Below are 16,582 nucleotides of genomic sequence, written 5' to 3' on the forward strand. Positions count from 1 at the left end.
AAGGGCCTTGAGGACCAATATTTAGAAAACAACCGATTTTCATTATCAAGCACTAGATGCTCGAGTTTTAGGATGCAATGCCTGGGACTGATAATTTTGACATTTTCTTGTTCCACTGTGTTTGGTTTGGGGAGAAGGAGCTGTTAGCTGCTGACACGCACTGCCATTCTGTCTAAAAAGATATTCTAATGATGTTAACTTGTAAAATTCACTTAGTAACCAGGAAACAGTATGTTAAATGCTTTCCTATTACCTGAAAGAAATGTATTTAAAATTAAATTTAAAGATGGCATCATGTTGCATTTTCTAGCCTTTGAAGGAAAACATATCATTGGCACGTAAGTGTGTGGATTTGTTGAGCTTTCCAAGATTCTGAGCTTTATACTCAAAGCTTTGAGATCTACCCACCATAGTATACTTTAGGATTATGTATTTGTAGAGTCAATCAGGAAATTGAGGTAAAATGTCAAATAGCCACCCCAACGAAGGACATGAAATGTACCTTATAAACCTGTTGAAAAGGAAGACGGTGCTCCGGATGACCCGCGCTGTCCGGGACTCTTCGTGCTGCGACCTGGACAAGTTTATGCCGTCGTCCATGTGGCCTTCGTGATGCATGATGGCCTGTGAGGAAGCACATGGACCGCCATCACTCCGACACCCCCCTTCCCAACGGGCTAAGAAGGTGCGCACGCAAAGAGGTCACAATACACAGAACCAGGACGGTGGAGGTGACTGGAAACTGTGTGTTTGAGGTAAAATAATGTGCACAGGCCCCTGGACCACCGAGGCATTTGGTTATTGTTTTAAAGACTTAATCCGTTATTGGACCGAGCTGAGCAAACAAACACCAGAGTGTCTCCACACTCATGTTCAGTGACTGCCCCACGTCTAACCCACCGAGGGAAGCAGCAAAGGAAGCCACCGGCTTCAGCAGGACAGTGAGTTGAGCAGACGGGTAATGAGGAGTGCTCAGCAATGGTCCTGTGGCAGCTAGGTTCTGTGAAACTGCATTTTCATGTTGTTAGTTCTTGTTAGGTGTTTACACTTACTGTGAGAGAACCACATGCGAAGAGACAAGTGCAGAAAGCTTAAGGCAGTGGTGGGCAAACTCATCAGTCCACAGAGCCAAATATCAACAGTACAACGATTGAAATTTCTTTTGAGAGCCAAATTTTTTAAACTTAAACTTCTTCTAACGCCACTTCTTCAACATAGACTTGCCCAGGTATTTTGTGGAAGAGCCACACTCAAGGGGCCAAAGAGCCGCATGTGGCTCGTGAGCCGCAGTTTGCCGACCACTGCCTTAAGTGAACAGCTGGATGGTTCTCCCAAAGCGAGCACTGGGAACACTCGGAGCCGGAAGAGAAGGCCATAGCACCTCCACATCCGCCCAGAGCTCCCTTCCTGCCCTGCCCCCCACAATGGTCCTCACCTTCTCACTTTTTACAGCAAAGGTCACTTGGCTTCTATATATAAATGGAACCACGAAGTGGGCAACCACTGGTGCCCAGCTTCCTTCATTCAGCACTTTCAGCAGATAGCTGTCATCTAACCAGGTGTGCTGAGTTAAGATTAGTAAGGAGAACTAAAATGACAAACTATCTAGAAAGCAACGCAAAATGGAACATGCATGTCGAGAATGAACGTCAGCAGGTGGCTGAGTGTTAGCTACCTCTTTTTGCCTTGCATTTGTGTATTTTAGCCATAAGAGGTGACTGCGAGATGGGGTTTCTCTCGCCTCTCACCTTGCGTTGTATGGCTCCCATCCTCACAGACTTCACGTCCACAGCCTGGTACGTCAGCCACAGGCCTGTGCTCACATGCTGTATGTAGCAGACCGAGTCGCCATACTTGATCTCAGAGGTTCCCATGCCATCAACTTCTTTTCTCACCCCTGCATCCAATTTTTCCTAAGGAGAGAGGAAAAAGAGATAAGCAAGTTTTTAAAATACGACTTTTTCTTGAAACAACTTTGCCTTGTTGTAAATATGTTCCTTGAAAAATTCAGCCCTCTGAAGTCCCCTGAAATAATAATGGTCAAATATTTTATTCTAGCAGTTCAACCTCTACTGAAGATTTGAGTAGAAAATTATAAAAATAATTAACATATTCTTGAATAACTCACACTGATAGAAAATTATTTTAGCCATAACAAAATTTTATATTGCCCAATGACAAACTCCAAACTAGGTATCTTAAAATTAGTGTTCAGGCTTCATATTCTTTCCCGATTATTTTTTTATTTGTACCTAATAGCATAGGTTTGTGGGACAGGAAATCCGGTTTTGAGTCCAGTCTCTGCCACTTACCACCTCTGTGACCTTAGAAAAGTTAAACAAAGCTTTTTAAGCCTCAGTTTTCTCAGCTGTAAATAAAGCTAACACACATATCAGAAAACATGATAATGCATGTAAGTATTTCAGCACAGTATCTAGGATAAAATAAACTTAAATTTCTACTATTTTGACTATGAAAACGATGATGATAATAAGGATGTTAATGCTTTCTTTAGAACTATTCAAAACTACTGTAATTCTGTTTCCTATAATGCAATTTCCAACTTGAACGACAGAGTCGCTGGCTCCTAAAGGGCCACTGGGCTAACCTCCCTCTGCTCTGAAGCAGCAGTCGATGCTCTGATACCAGCTGTTTCCTTCAAATCCCTACGTTTTAATGCTGCCTCCTTCAACATGCTCCCTCTCCTGGTCACAAACAGCAGTGTGGTGGCTGCCAGAGGGAAGGGGATGGGCGATGAATGGGACATAAAATATGGTGACAGGAGATTTGACTTTGGGTATGGGCACATGGTGCAATACACAAATCTTATAAAATAGAAACCCACACCTTGCCCTAGCTGGTTTGGCTCAGTGGATAGAGCATTGGCCCGCAGACTGAAGCGTCCTGGGTTCGATTCCAGTCAAGGGCACGTACCTGGGTTGCAGGCTCGATCCCCGCCCTGGTCAGGGCGCATGCGGGAGGCAACCAATCCACGTCTCTCTCTCACATCATGTCCTTCCTTTTCACACCACTTGCACTATGGCTAACTTCACCAGCTCCCGTGATCTTAAAAAACAAATCCATGTAACAAACTGAGTAACTTAGTAATTCATATTGGCTCTGACTGATACACCTCATCTTCACCACTGGAGGTTTCAATGAGCCCAATCTCTTGTTTACTGCCATTAGAAAGGATCAGCACAGCCCGGCCAGTGTGGCTCAGTCGATTGAGCTTTGTCCCATGCACTGGGACAAGAGGTCACTGGTTCCATTCCCGGTTTCAGACTTGATCAATCCCCAGTAGGGGGTGTGCAGGAGGCAGCCAATTGATATTTCTCACATCAATGTTTCTATATCTCTCTCTCCCTTTCCATATCTTCTATAAAACACAATTGGTCTTATTTTCTATTATACTATCAGCACTCCTTGATAAAGGGTTACTGCAAAAATCAGGTTTGAATTTAATCCTGATTAAATAAAAATGTATCTACAATGGTAATTTTGTATACTTATTTTGATAAAAAATATACATGTTCTTCATTTTACTTTCACTTTTTAGATATTTAGTCATCACCAAACAACTACCACAGGTGCTCATCTGATCACAGGGAAACAACATATCTTCCCTATCTGCTATTATTATTTTAAATCTTTAATTTTGTTATTAGAGAAGGCTTTAGATTTACTACTTAGGCTCAAGTTCGGATATGCCACCTAACTTGCTTCCGTTTCCTCATCTGTATAATTAAGATTAAAAATAGTATCTAAGCCCTAGTCGGTTTGGCTCAGTGGGTAGAGCATTGGCCTGCGGACCGAAGGGTCCCAAGTTCGATTCCAGTCAAGGGCATGTACCTCTGTTGTGGGCTCCTCCCGGCCCGGGCCCTGGTTGGGGCACGTGCAGGAGGCAACCACTCAATGTGTTTCTCTCTTCATTCGCTCTAAAAATCAATGGAAATATATCCTCAGGTGAGGATTAAAAAATAAATTTAAAATAAATTTAAAAAAACATTATCTAAGCTTCATAGTTTTAAACTAGAATTAAATGAGATAATACATATAAGGTACTTAGCACATCATTTGGCCCATAAATTAACCATTACTCTTATTTTCATTGTGTGTTTCTTAAAGCATCTAAAATATTTTTTGAACCAAGAATAAAGATCCCAAACAAAAATAGCATACTAAAAACTATGTCCTAAAAATGATTTTGTTCTATTTTTTCATTTGTTCCATAATCCTTGTGATCTCATTGGCAGTCTTATTTGAGTCTGATTTCATCACTTCAATAGCAGCAGGTTTCTATTTGTGGTGCATGGGAGAAGGAAAACTGGAGGAAATCCCCAAAGCATATTTTTGAGGCATTTTAGGCTAAAAAATGACATCTTGGGGAAACATAATTCATATGTGACTGGCAAGACCTACTCTTATCATAAATAATTTTAGAAAACAATAAAAAGACTTACTCTATCTCCTGGAAAAAAATTATAATGACCTAATTGGCCATTATTTTATAATCAGAATTCTGCTGTGATTTTAAAATTAAAATGTCTTCTTGGCCTCAGTTTCACCTTCTCTTCTCTCAACCACGTTATCACGTGCAGTTATCACTGAGAGTCAAACGAGTGGAGTGTGTTTGGCAGCAAGTCGGTAACAACCCGCTTAGGACAGCAGTTCCCAAACCTGAGTGCCAGGCAGGAGGCCAGACTCAGAGAAACTGAAGACTTCATTAAAAAGTGATGCTGGGCCCTGGCCAAGGTTTCTCAGTGGTTAGAGTGTTGGCCTGTGCACCAGAGTCACAGGTTCGATTCCCAGCTACGGGCACATACGTGGATTGCAGGTCCGACCCCTGCCCGCATGTGGGAGGCAACCTATTGATGTATCTCTGCCACATCAATGTTTCTCTCTCTCTCCCTCTACCCCTCCCTCCCTCCCTTCCACTCTCTCTAAAAAAATGGGGGGAAAATTATCTTCATTCTTCTGGTGAGCATTTAAAAGAAAAAAGTGGTGCTGGGATCCCTAGTCTCTGTACTTCCTGTGTAAGCTAACGACATTGCAAAATGGCCCAAATCCAGAAACAGCCCCCATTCTCCAAGTGCGTATTAGGAGAGATATTTAGAGGAAAAAAATGTTTCAAAGGCTATTGCTTTGGGCAAGAACTTTTATTCAGAGTGTTTGAACATATTCACAGCTTTTGAGCCAGTATGTCCAGTTCCAGGACCATCAGAGAAACAAGTCAAAAATGTGCCCAAAACACGTCCAAGAATGTCAGTGCAGTGGTTGTTTTTTCCTTAATTGATTTTTTGTTACAAAGAAATATGGATATTGAAACAGGCAGAATAATCCGGAGATGGACTTGTTTGAAGTTAAACAAAACTTTTCCTGCACTCATGTTCCCACACACCTTCTATTTTGATCTTTCTGAAGTATTCAAAGTTAACATGTTAGAGCGGCCCTTCCCTATCAAGCATCTAGAAATGTGCAAACCCAGAGATTTATTTAAATTCAAACAGTAAAATTTTGTGATTACAACTTGCGTTTTTTTCGCTCACCAGCATCCGAAGGAAGCGTGGCGGGTCTACTTACAGGAGCCCATTACTCCCTGTGCCGGCTCACCTTGGAAGAGCGGAAGGTGAAGGCCGTAGACTTGACGTCGGCTTTCTCTTTGTCCATGAGGAGAAGGTTCTTGTCTTCCAGGAGACTCAGGTACTTGCCCGTGGTGACGTGCCGCAGTCGGAAAGGCTGGCCCCACCGTATGTGGCTCCCACTCCACCTGCAGACACAGGTCAGACTCCATCCAACAGCAGCCACAGCCACAGCCACAGGGAAATAGCAAGTAACGTGTGTCAGCCATGATGGAAGGTGCCCTGCATGTACCGTCTTATTGAATGGTCTCAGAACCCCTGCGGCTGGGGTATTAATGTCAGCTCACACATAACAAAATAGTAATTCAGATGATTACATAACATTCAACGTTACACAGCCACTAGCGAGCGGAAGTGAAATGTAACTCTAGGTCTTCTGACTCTCAGTGTGACACCACCTACACTAACCCTCCTCCTTGTGCTCCAAGTTCACCTCTACTCACTATCACTGATACAGAAATGATAAGTCTAAACGATACTTTAGAGTTTACTAGTTAAAAACTCTTGTTGGATTTGCACTTAAAAAATAGTGGTACAGTCAATGCCTAATTATGATTATAATTTATATACATAAATTAAACTAAAGTATATATTTACCTGAAAAAAGAAATATATTCCTATGGTTTAAATTTAATAATGAACAATTATCTCATTAGAAACAAATGAATAAAAAAAAGGATATGAGAATTATAAAAGGTCAAAAGGAGAAAAAAGAAAATATAGTAAACAGAAAATATAAACTAAGGTTATAAAAAAGATAAAAAGCAAAGTTATGATCATTAAAATCTGCTAAAAGTAATGACTTTCAGCCCAGCCGGCATGGTTCAGTGGTTTGATTCCCAGTCAGGGCACATGCCCAGGTTGCAGGCTCAAGCTCCAGTGTGGGGCGTGCAGGAGGCAACGATCAATGATTCTCCCTCATCATTGATGTTTCTATCTCTCTCTTCCGCTCGCTTCCTCTCTGAAATCAATAAAAATATATATATATTTTTTAAAGTAATGACTTTCAGAAAGGGTAGAAAGGAAAATCCGGTTATGTGCCACTCCCGCTTCTGCAGGACTGAGTCGGCACAGGCAGACCTCGGACTGCTGCGAGCAGAGCGGGACAAGCCTCTGGGATGATGACACATCAGTGGCTCTTTGCAAAGCAAGGACAGTCTCGTCGTGGATAAGAAACATGCTGACAATCAGATAACTAAAAACTAACATAACTGAGTGGAAAGAATTCCCTTGCTTGTAAAATCATAAGGAAACAGTGATGGCAAAGTTGGTGTTAGACAGCTAGAGTTCAAGGCAAAGCATGAAGGGAATGCTGTCGGTGCTTTAAAAAGAAAAGAGATAAACTCTAAAAAGTATGCCCATAATCATCACTACATCATGAATCATATAGACAGCAGAGATGTGGAGACTTTCAATATGATTTTTATCAATTAACAAATTTGTTTTAAAATAGAGTCATGAAAAACTATTGTAATCTACTAATGAAGAGTATTTTTTGAAAATTTTTCTATTTTAGTAAACGGTAAGTGATATTTATGCTGTTTTGCTAAACTGGCTTTTTGACTTGTGATCTTAGCATTGAAAATTAACAGTACCATGATATTATGATAAGTGCATTTTTACATGAATCTGTTTATAGAGACAATTACTTAGAATACACTGTAAGCTATATTCTGTGCATATATTTAAAGTAATAAAAAGTCCTATGTCATACCTTACTATGTTCAAGGATATACAAAGTTTTTCAAAATTATTGCCTGGGATATAAAAGCAAAAACAACTGAAGAGCACTGAATTACTTAAATCATCATTAGGTGTGCATCAACCTCAAAACAGTACGTCTACAAAGATAGCTATTCTATACTAAAATTGTTCCTTACACCCATCCAGGGAGTCTGAATCCTAAAGCAACGATTTCTTTAAAATATAATAGAGAACAAATCCTTTAAAAACTTACTGCTTTTGAGGCAAAGGACTGAACCTTATAATCCTTTTTAAACTTTATTTTAAGTCTATTAAAAACAGTTCAAAATTATACTTTTATTATAAATATTGCATTTTATTTAAAGGAACTAAAAGTCAATCGCTGAACAGCTTTTTTAAATCACTAGAAAAAAATACACACACACATATATATACATATAGTGTGTGTGTATATATATATGTATATGTACATACATATACATATATACATACACACACATATATACATACATATAGTGTGTGTATGTGTGTGTGTATATATATGTATATGTATATGTGTGTGTGTGTGTGTGTGTGTGTGTGTATAACTTATTTCTCTAATAAATGCACAGCAGCTTCGTATTACCAGCCTCTGCTGACTCGGCTGTTATGTGAGTAAACACAGAGACTGCCAGGAATGGTCTAGTGCCCTGGTTCGCGTTCAGGTCTCCTCCGTCTCACAGGAGCCTCAGAAGGTTCAGTCCACAGCTTGCCAGAACAGAAGTGAGCGACAGGCTTGTCTCCAAACCTACCTCGCTGGCTCCCAGCAGCATTTTGTGCAGGAGATGCACTGACCAGATGAGATGATGCTACAAAACCCATGAGGCTGAAGACGAAAGCAGCTGACCTACCACCTGGTGACCTGGGGCTCGTAACGGGTCAACAACGGCGGGAAGGGGAAGGGAAGAGAACCCGCTGCTGGCGGCGCTGTGCTTGCACGTGGGCTGCATTCAGAGGCGCTACTCACGCAACTCGCAGCGTCTCCAGTCTCCACAGGGAGCGGGCGTGGACAGACACGGCACCACCTTCATAATGAACAGTCCTGTTTTCAAAAAGAGAAACCCAATTTTAACATGTTTCATTCTTGGACTCTATTTTTCAAGCTAATTAAGAGAGAAAAGCAAATGGAAAGCCTTTGCATAAACAGTTAAAGCCATACTTTTTGGAGAAGATAATAGAGCCGGAAATAAAAATAACCAAAAACGGTAACAGTGATCAACAGAAGTCTGCCCTAAATAAACATTCGATGTAAACACATCCTTGGTTATTCTCTCCTCTAATCCCATTCATTCCCTCTCCAACTCCCCCTCCACCACCTCCCACTGTGAATATACTCACCTTACTCATTTAATTCAGGTCCTTAAAAGTACTCAGCTATAACTTTAGGTGTAGTTTAATATATTATTATTTAAACACATTCATATTTGGAGTTTTCAAGTTTGTTCTAGATACTTAAGCACATTCTAATATTTTAGTATAACACATTCTAATATTTTATAACAATTTGAAAAAATGATAATAGAAAAGTATAAATATCACCAAAAATATAAACCAGAAGTTGCACACACACCCAAAGCAAGAAACATGTGAAGGGACTTCACACCTACCCAAATGCCCAAGCCGTCGTGATAACTGTTTGTCAGTGACGCTAAGTTATCATCCACAACATCCACACGGATCTCTGGCCCAACGCACGCCACCTTTCACGGAAGCCAGAGCCCATGCAGCACCTCGGGGTCCTCACTACCTCCCCTGGGCCTTCCATCTCCACACAGCCCTCTGCTCTCAACAGCCAGTTAATGATCCTTAACTTCCTAAATGTTCCCTGTATCTTTCTGTAAATTACAGAAAGAAGTATTTATTAAATAAGTTACCTAAATGTGTTTGTTAATGAGAAATGTCCTTTCAAAACTAAAAACATGTAATAAATCATCCAGACGACACCTGCTCTCACAGTGATCCCTTGTTTATGCATTAACCTTATCAGATTCATCCGTGAATTCACGAGGCAAAGCAGAGCATTCAAAACATCTTCAATGTTTTTGTTTTTGTATTATTTGTGCACTTTCCCCAGAGATCTGGACTACATCAATCTCGGTCTAATGCCAAATAATATTAACATGAGAGAGGTATTATAATCACATAAAACATGAGGAACGTGGTCAGTTCTATTATCTATGGCAGCAAATGGGAGGTAATAAAAAAAAGGTCGTCAACTTTTGTACAATTTGAGAAATCTGATTTTGAAACTGAATTCGAGACTAAATGTTCCAGAAAGAGAATTAATCAGAACCAATGAACATTTAATGAAGTTTTAAGTAGATTGTTTAATGTGTTCATTCTTCCCACTCAGTTTAATTCGATGCTTCGTCCATGTTTTAATTTTTTCAGCGATTCTGCTGATAGGTGATAAAAACTAACACAGGGAAAAACTGCAAAGGAGGCCAACAAATGGGTCATCCAGGGGACAGATGAACGTCGAGGCCCACTTTCTCTTACGCGATGCCCTGAACAGGCATTTCCTTAATTTAAAAAATTATGTCAAGGCAAGAAAATCAAGGCTTGGGGCGCCAGTCTCACCCACCTCCGCTGCTCCTCCCCATGCTCCCCCGAGGGGACGGTGAGGCATTCGTCCATGTGTCCGTGCAGCAACCTCAGGACGTCACCGCCAATCAGGTACCCTGTGAGGACGAAACTCAGTCTACCTCAGCTGTCATGCTCAGTGGCAGCTGGACAGTCCCCTGGCCCAATCTTCTGTGTTCTTAGACAACCAGCAGGCTAGCAAGACTTGCGCTCCTGGCCACATCCCAGAGAGGGATGGTTCCACCTGCCTGCTGCTGGGGGGCCTGAGCCTCAGAGCCCCAGAGTGAGTGACATTCCCACTGGAAATACCACCTCAACTACATAACACCCTCCATTAACCCTTTGCACTCGCTTGCTTTTTTTCGATTCCTTTATTCTAATGCTAACCGTGTCGAGTCACACTCGACATCCAAGTGCAAAAGGTTAAACATACATGCTTGGGCAGGCTCAAATTTGAACCTGTGCAGGTGACAGTAACCAGGACAAACGCAGATGTCCCGGAACCCCTGGCGCATAGGCATTGTTGGGACCCCACTCCAAGCCACCTGCCCTGGAAGATGGGAAACCTGGACATCCACCTCATTGAGCAATACCCCGGGGCCAGAACCCTGGGGCAAGCTGCCCCCAGGCAGCCATCACAGGAAGCCACACAGATAAATAAAGCTGACCACAGCGTAGAAGTAGCCATTTAAACAAGTCTTGAGTGTCATCGCCTCATTTACAGAATAGGTGGACACAAGCTCTGACTAACAGCCAGCTCAGGGTCTCAGACACCCTGCGTCAAGGACGAGCCCTCCCTGCAGCGGGGTGTACCTTGGGCCGCTTCACTTCCTGAGCTGATGGGGGCCACGCTCCAGAGCGTCAGCTGGAAGGCGGCGTCCACGTGCAGGCTGCCGCTGCCGCTGCCGTAGGACAGGTGCTGCGGGAGGGAAGCAAAGGGGCTTCGCCTGGCTGCGGGCGGGCTCAGCACGCACGTGCTTCTGCCCCCTCACACCCAGCACGGACTGGAACTGCGCACACAGAGCGTCTGTGTCCGCCCTGTCACTCAAAACGAAGAGGCCGGTAGAAAAGGATCAGTTACTATTTGTCTGTAGGTATTTCCCATCTTCATTCTAAGAGTTACTAACTTAAGCCTCTAATCAGAAAACAAATGAATACACTAAAATAAATTGATTCATTAAAGTAGACTCTTTTGTTTTAAGGCCCACCGATGAACAAAGTTATACAGATAGTGGGTACTTACCATTAGAATTGTAAGTGGTTTACCTATCACACTGTGGTGTCTTTTTACAATGATGCAGGTGAAATCTATAGGACCAGTGTCTTAGTGTTATGAGGTTATGAACTTTTATCTGCAACGTGACACAATAGCCATTCGTCGGCGATGTTTTCTAATAGGTATCTAAAACCAAGACAAACACATTTTCTCCAAAATTCAGAGTGTACAAATTTCAGATTTTCCTTCTTAAAAATAAAAATGTGTGAAATATCCTATTTAATATTTTAAGAGCCATAATATGTGAGTTCTCAAACTAAAAGTAAAAAAAAGAAAAATTATGAAACCACTCTAGAATTTTACAGCAGGTGGCCTCAGTTATTTTACCATCTGGCTCCGCGAGAATTGCAGACAGACAATGTGTTCTTGGGGTCATCTCAGCAAACATCACCGATATTCCTATAATGTTTCTCTAGCACTTCTCCAACGCTGGTGACGGAGGACAGCCTCAGCTTTCCAAGATCCCATCGGACCTGAACTTGCCCAGAAACCAACCCTCCCAGTTGGATGAGGTGCATGAGGGTGCCCAGGACCGTCATGCTGGGGAGCTCTCCTACCTTCACCCCCAGGGGCTCTCTCACCTGAATATGCTATTCTCGAGGCACCAGCAAAAGCAGGCAATGCACTCTTTCTCTTTGTTTACAAATAAAACATATGCCTTCTGTTTCCACAAACAAGGAAAATATGTTTTCCTCCGTAGCAATCAGTACACAATGTAACTAAGTGGATCTCTCTTTCTCATCCTGTTCGCTGTCTGACAGGTTCACAGCAGTTCCCCTGGCATCCAGCAATGTTAGCCAATAAACAAAGACTTGCAGAATCAGAACCCTTCACAGTCACAGTAGCACACACCTAAAGTAAGTTACATATACCTATTTCAATGGCCTGAGCCAAAACAGCATGAACCCGTGCACTCACAGACACACACACACACACACACACACACACACACACACACACACACACCACTATAAAGCCATATGGCTCTTAGCAGACCATGAGCAGGTGATCCAAATACCAACGGGTGAATTTTTACTTTTGAATTCAAGTGAAAGCTCATGTCATCTATAATAATAAAAGCGTAACATGCTAATTAGACCGGACACCCTTCCAGACATCCTTCCAGAAGACCTTCTGGATGAAGCTGGGGACGAAGCTGGGGCTGTGAGGGAAGCCCGAGTCCCGGGTACCAGAGAGAAGCTGGTGCTGGCAGCCAGGGGAAGGCAGGCCCACTCTAGCATGAATTTCGTGCATCGGGCCTCTAGTATTTCGATCAATAAATTGTTACCATTTGTTGACTCATCATGGTTCACGGAATGCACTATATATAAAGCATTGTGCTAAATATTTATAGAGCACCCTCCCACCATGAGGGTGCCTGGACTCTGGAAGGGAAAGTGATATACACAAAATGCTACAAGTATTAAAAAACAGTAGGTGAACTGTAATCAAGTGCTACAGGAGCTGAGAAAAGAGAACATGTTAGCCAGCCCCACTGGTCCTTGCACTAGGGCTGCAGCAGGTGGCATTTCCACGGGTGGCACAGATTTCATGGGGGCTGAGGGATCAGCTAGGACCTCACTTTTATATACTTAGAGATGCTATCCCCAAATACGTCTGGACATACATTGGATTTGGGTGTGGGTATTAATAGTGTTAATTTGCTAAGTGTAAACATACTAAACTCATTGTAAACCACTTTGGGGATTTTCATTTTTAATGCACCAGAAACCTTGGAATTGGAAGTGGCCTGGGCCTCGCTGGCCCTCCAAGACAAGGGGATGGTGAGACGAAGACAAGCATGCACCCCAAGGCACAGAGATACAGGGACAAACGGGACATTGGAGAGTTGTCTTGGGCTTGGAGCACATGTGGAGACACACAGACAGGCCCACCAGTGAGGCGGCATCAGGTCAAGGGTCCTATATTCTAGGCAGAAAAAAAATAACCAATTTGGTTGAACCATAAAATTTTGCAGATTTCAGTCTGTGGGAGAAAGTCCAAAAATGTCCTTAAGAACATTACACCATATAAGTTACCTAAACAATGTTGACTCCTCAAAAGAATATTCTCTAACCCTAACCCAAACCTGAAAATAAAAATACTATTTTGCCAAGTTCACTGCTGCCCCACCCAAGATGGCAGACTGGTCTGAAGGCTCAGCTGCCCTCCGGGCTGGGTCAGCCATGTCCACAGAAGGCCTGCCTGCAGCCCCCCTGCTCAGGCCTCCGGGCAGGAGGAACCACCACGGAGTGGTCCTAAGCTGCTCATCCACAAACTCAAACAAAATGGAAACGAGGCTGATGGAAAATAACCTTCTAAAAATCATAGTAATATTTTGCATTGGGATCTCTCACACTTCCATTGATTTTAATCTGTACACTTCCACAAATGATTATTCTTTAGCAAAAATACAATTCACTAAATGAGCTCAATTAAATATATATTGGCCTTACCACAAAATAAAAAATGCCTTCAATGATTAAACATGAACTTTTCTTCATTTTCTCATTGTCAGCCTCTATTCTTTGAAACAATGCAATGTCAAGGAGACCTCAACTTGTTTTTGGCTGTTTTTCTTAACATGGCAAGTATTTCTCACATAAGAATTTTCTTTCTTAAATATCCAAAGCAGTGGTCACAACCTCATTAATGCAGCCCTCTCGATGGGTACAGAAGAGTCCCGGTTCTGAATTCCCGATCGGACTGTGTGTAGTGTGTCAGTGACAGAGTCCAGGAAGAGGCACCAGGGTCAGGACAGGGCAGGATGGGGCACACGGGGGGAAGGGGGGGAGGAAGGGAGGGAGACACCCCCAGGGCAGGGCACACCGGGAGCCTGTCCAAACGCACCTGGTGAGCCGCATGACCACGTGTCACGCCATTCCCCTACCTGGGGAGTTACCTCTCTCTCATCAAATAGAGGTACTGGCTTGTTTCTAAGCAAGTCTCCTGGACAATTTGCAATCTACACGTTAAAGAGGCTGTTTCATTGACCTTCATGCGTCATCTCAGCAAGTCCGTGCCCTACGCTCCACACTTACCAAGTACCTTTCGGAGGACACACTCACTAAGATGAGGTCATCGCCAACGCGCACCTTCTCTCCCTCGGACCGCTGCTTGGAGGCGGGGTGTATGGTCCACCAGCAAGCCTCGCCTGCAGGAGGGGCGAGCAACACAGAGCAGCCTCTTAGTGCAAAACCCACGTGCTTTGCCGGTGACTCCAAATTACAGAGGGAAGTAAAAGAAGTCTTCACAGTCAGCCTCCTTAACAGAAATTTGTTCTGTTCACACACCTTCAGGAATTTGGATTTTAATGCAACTTAATCTCTTAGACCATGAAAATAAAAAGAAGTGGGCCAATCAGCTTAGGATATGACACATCGAAACATAAAGCTTGTCACAGAACTGGTTATGACGTTTTTGCAAGTTTGGTGTCTTTTCCCCTATTAAGAATTGGTTTAAAATGATCTTTATTTATGCTACATAAGGCGAAATTCACCAGTCGTGCAGACCTGACTTGATTCTTTACAAAAGCGTATGTTGTACACTGTTCATGTTACTCTGTGATAACATCTAGTTTTCTCCAGTTGGTTTTCAGAAGAACTTGAAGTTTTATGATGTGACATTTTAACAATTCACTTTCTGGGGGATGCTGATTTAAAATGGGCACAACTCTTACCTAAATTTTACTATCCTATGCCTTATTTTATTTTGTTATTTAAAAAATGTGTTTGTTCCTATTAATCTAAGTGTAACATAAAAGAGAACCCTGTTATAGAAGGGCACATTATAGAAATAGCTGGGTGTAATCAGATAATTCCTCCTGGAACAAGCCATGCATAAGCCTCAGGAGCTGCATGCCCACTACCTATTCTTCATTCTTCACTGCTGTCACCTGAGACACAAACCAGCACACAATCCCTCAGTCTGGTCATACTTCCTTTTTAAAATAAATGCAAATTCTATCCAAAATATTCTATCTAATATTCTCATCCAAAAATGGGAATATTTTTAGTGACTTATCTAATAATTTGCACTCTCTCCCTTTGCTCAGCTTTATCATTTTTCCATAACACTTGTTTTTCTTCTTTCTGATCCCCCAATGCCAGGATGTAAGGCCCATAACAGCGGGGCCTTCCATGTTTGGCTCATGGGGGTTCCCCCGGATGCTAGCATTTTTGTTTTTAATGCTCTGGCACTCAATAAAAATTCATTTTGCATAAATGAGTAAATGAATCAGCAAATGCTATTTCTTTTCTTAATATATTTTTATTGATTTCAGAGAGGAAGGGAGAGAAAGATAGAAACATCAGTGATGAGAGAGACTCACTGATCGGCTGCCCTCTGCACGCTCCACACTGGGGATCAAGCCTGCAACCCGGGCATGCGCCCTCACGGAATCCAACCGTGAACTCCTGGTTCACAGGTTGACGCTCAACCACTGGGCCACACAGGCCGGGCAATTTCTTAAGCATGCTTACAGTTAATACGTAATCTGTGTTCTGAGCAGCTTTTCTCACACAGACCACAGTCTTACTTGAGTGTCACCTTGCAGAATTCCTTGTTTTCACTCACTCAATTCATATTTTTAGAGTTGTAAGGAATTTTTCATTCATTCACTCAAACATTTATAAAGCGCCCACTACTGGTCCATCATTGCTTTAGCAGCTGGGGATACATCAATAAACGAGGAAGACGTATCATCTGCCTGAGAGTTTAGTTCTGATGAAGGCCACACAGGACTAATGGTAAATATAATAAGTAACTCAGAAGCAGCAGCGAGCTCCGGGGACAGTGACATGAGGCACCTGGTGCGGGAGAGGGGCTGTCTGTTGTCTGATATTCTGTAGTGCTCTCAATGTATGAAACAACTTACACATTGTGCGTGCCTTGCACTTTTTTTGGAAGAGGGAACTGAATTTTTCATGTAATTGTGTGCTAAGTAAACGAATTATAATGATAAAACTTTAAAAAAACTAACAGAAGTACAGAGAAATGGCTGAGCCTAAATAAAATAAATAGAAGTAATAATACATTTATTTTTCTGGTGCCTGGGATTCTTGGAATTTCGTGCAGAAGGCATTGTGTTGGTCTATTAAAAACTTAAGTTGGTAAATATAGCTTTATTTTTATCCATTTGTAGTCTGTGAAAAATTTAGACTATAGGTAAGTATTTTAAAAAGAAAACTGTGTGAAGGACCGCTTGATCCCACCATGAAAGGAACAACTTCGTAAGAGCTGGTCTATTTCCTTCCACTCTTTTCTCTACTAGGTCTTGTATTTATTTTTTAATTCCCCAAGTCATGTATGCTATTGTAAAAGATAAAATAGTCAAATT

The 16,582-nt window shown here is 42.2% G+C and overlaps 1 protein-coding gene across 1 annotated transcript in view; it reads right to left on the minus strand.

The window, feature by feature from the left end:
- The window catches only part of RYR2 (ryanodine receptor 2), a gene marked incomplete at its 5' end in the record, with an annotated part of 198,852 nt that overhangs the window by 134,362 nt on the left and 47,908 nt on the right, over window positions 1-16,582 (minus strand). Inside the window, 7 exons of the mRNA XM_079763764.1 lie at window positions 503-624; window positions 1,749-1,913; window positions 5,614-5,770; window positions 8,353-8,427; window positions 9,970-10,066; window positions 10,782-10,887; window positions 14,286-14,398. Of these exons, the coding sequence (XP_079619890.1) occupies window positions 503-624; window positions 1,749-1,913; window positions 5,614-5,770; window positions 8,353-8,427; window positions 9,970-10,066; window positions 10,782-10,887; window positions 14,286-14,398 (835 nt within the window). The remainder of the gene's footprint in view (window positions 1-502; window positions 625-1,748; window positions 1,914-5,613; window positions 5,771-8,352; window positions 8,428-9,969; window positions 10,067-10,781; window positions 10,888-14,285; window positions 14,399-16,582) is intronic.

This window comes from Cnephaeus nilssonii, assembly GCF_951640355.1.
Source record: "Cnephaeus nilssonii genome assembly, chromosome: 23".
Classification (NCBI taxonomy): domain Eukaryota; kingdom Metazoa; phylum Chordata; class Mammalia; order Chiroptera; family Vespertilionidae; genus Cnephaeus; species Cnephaeus nilssonii.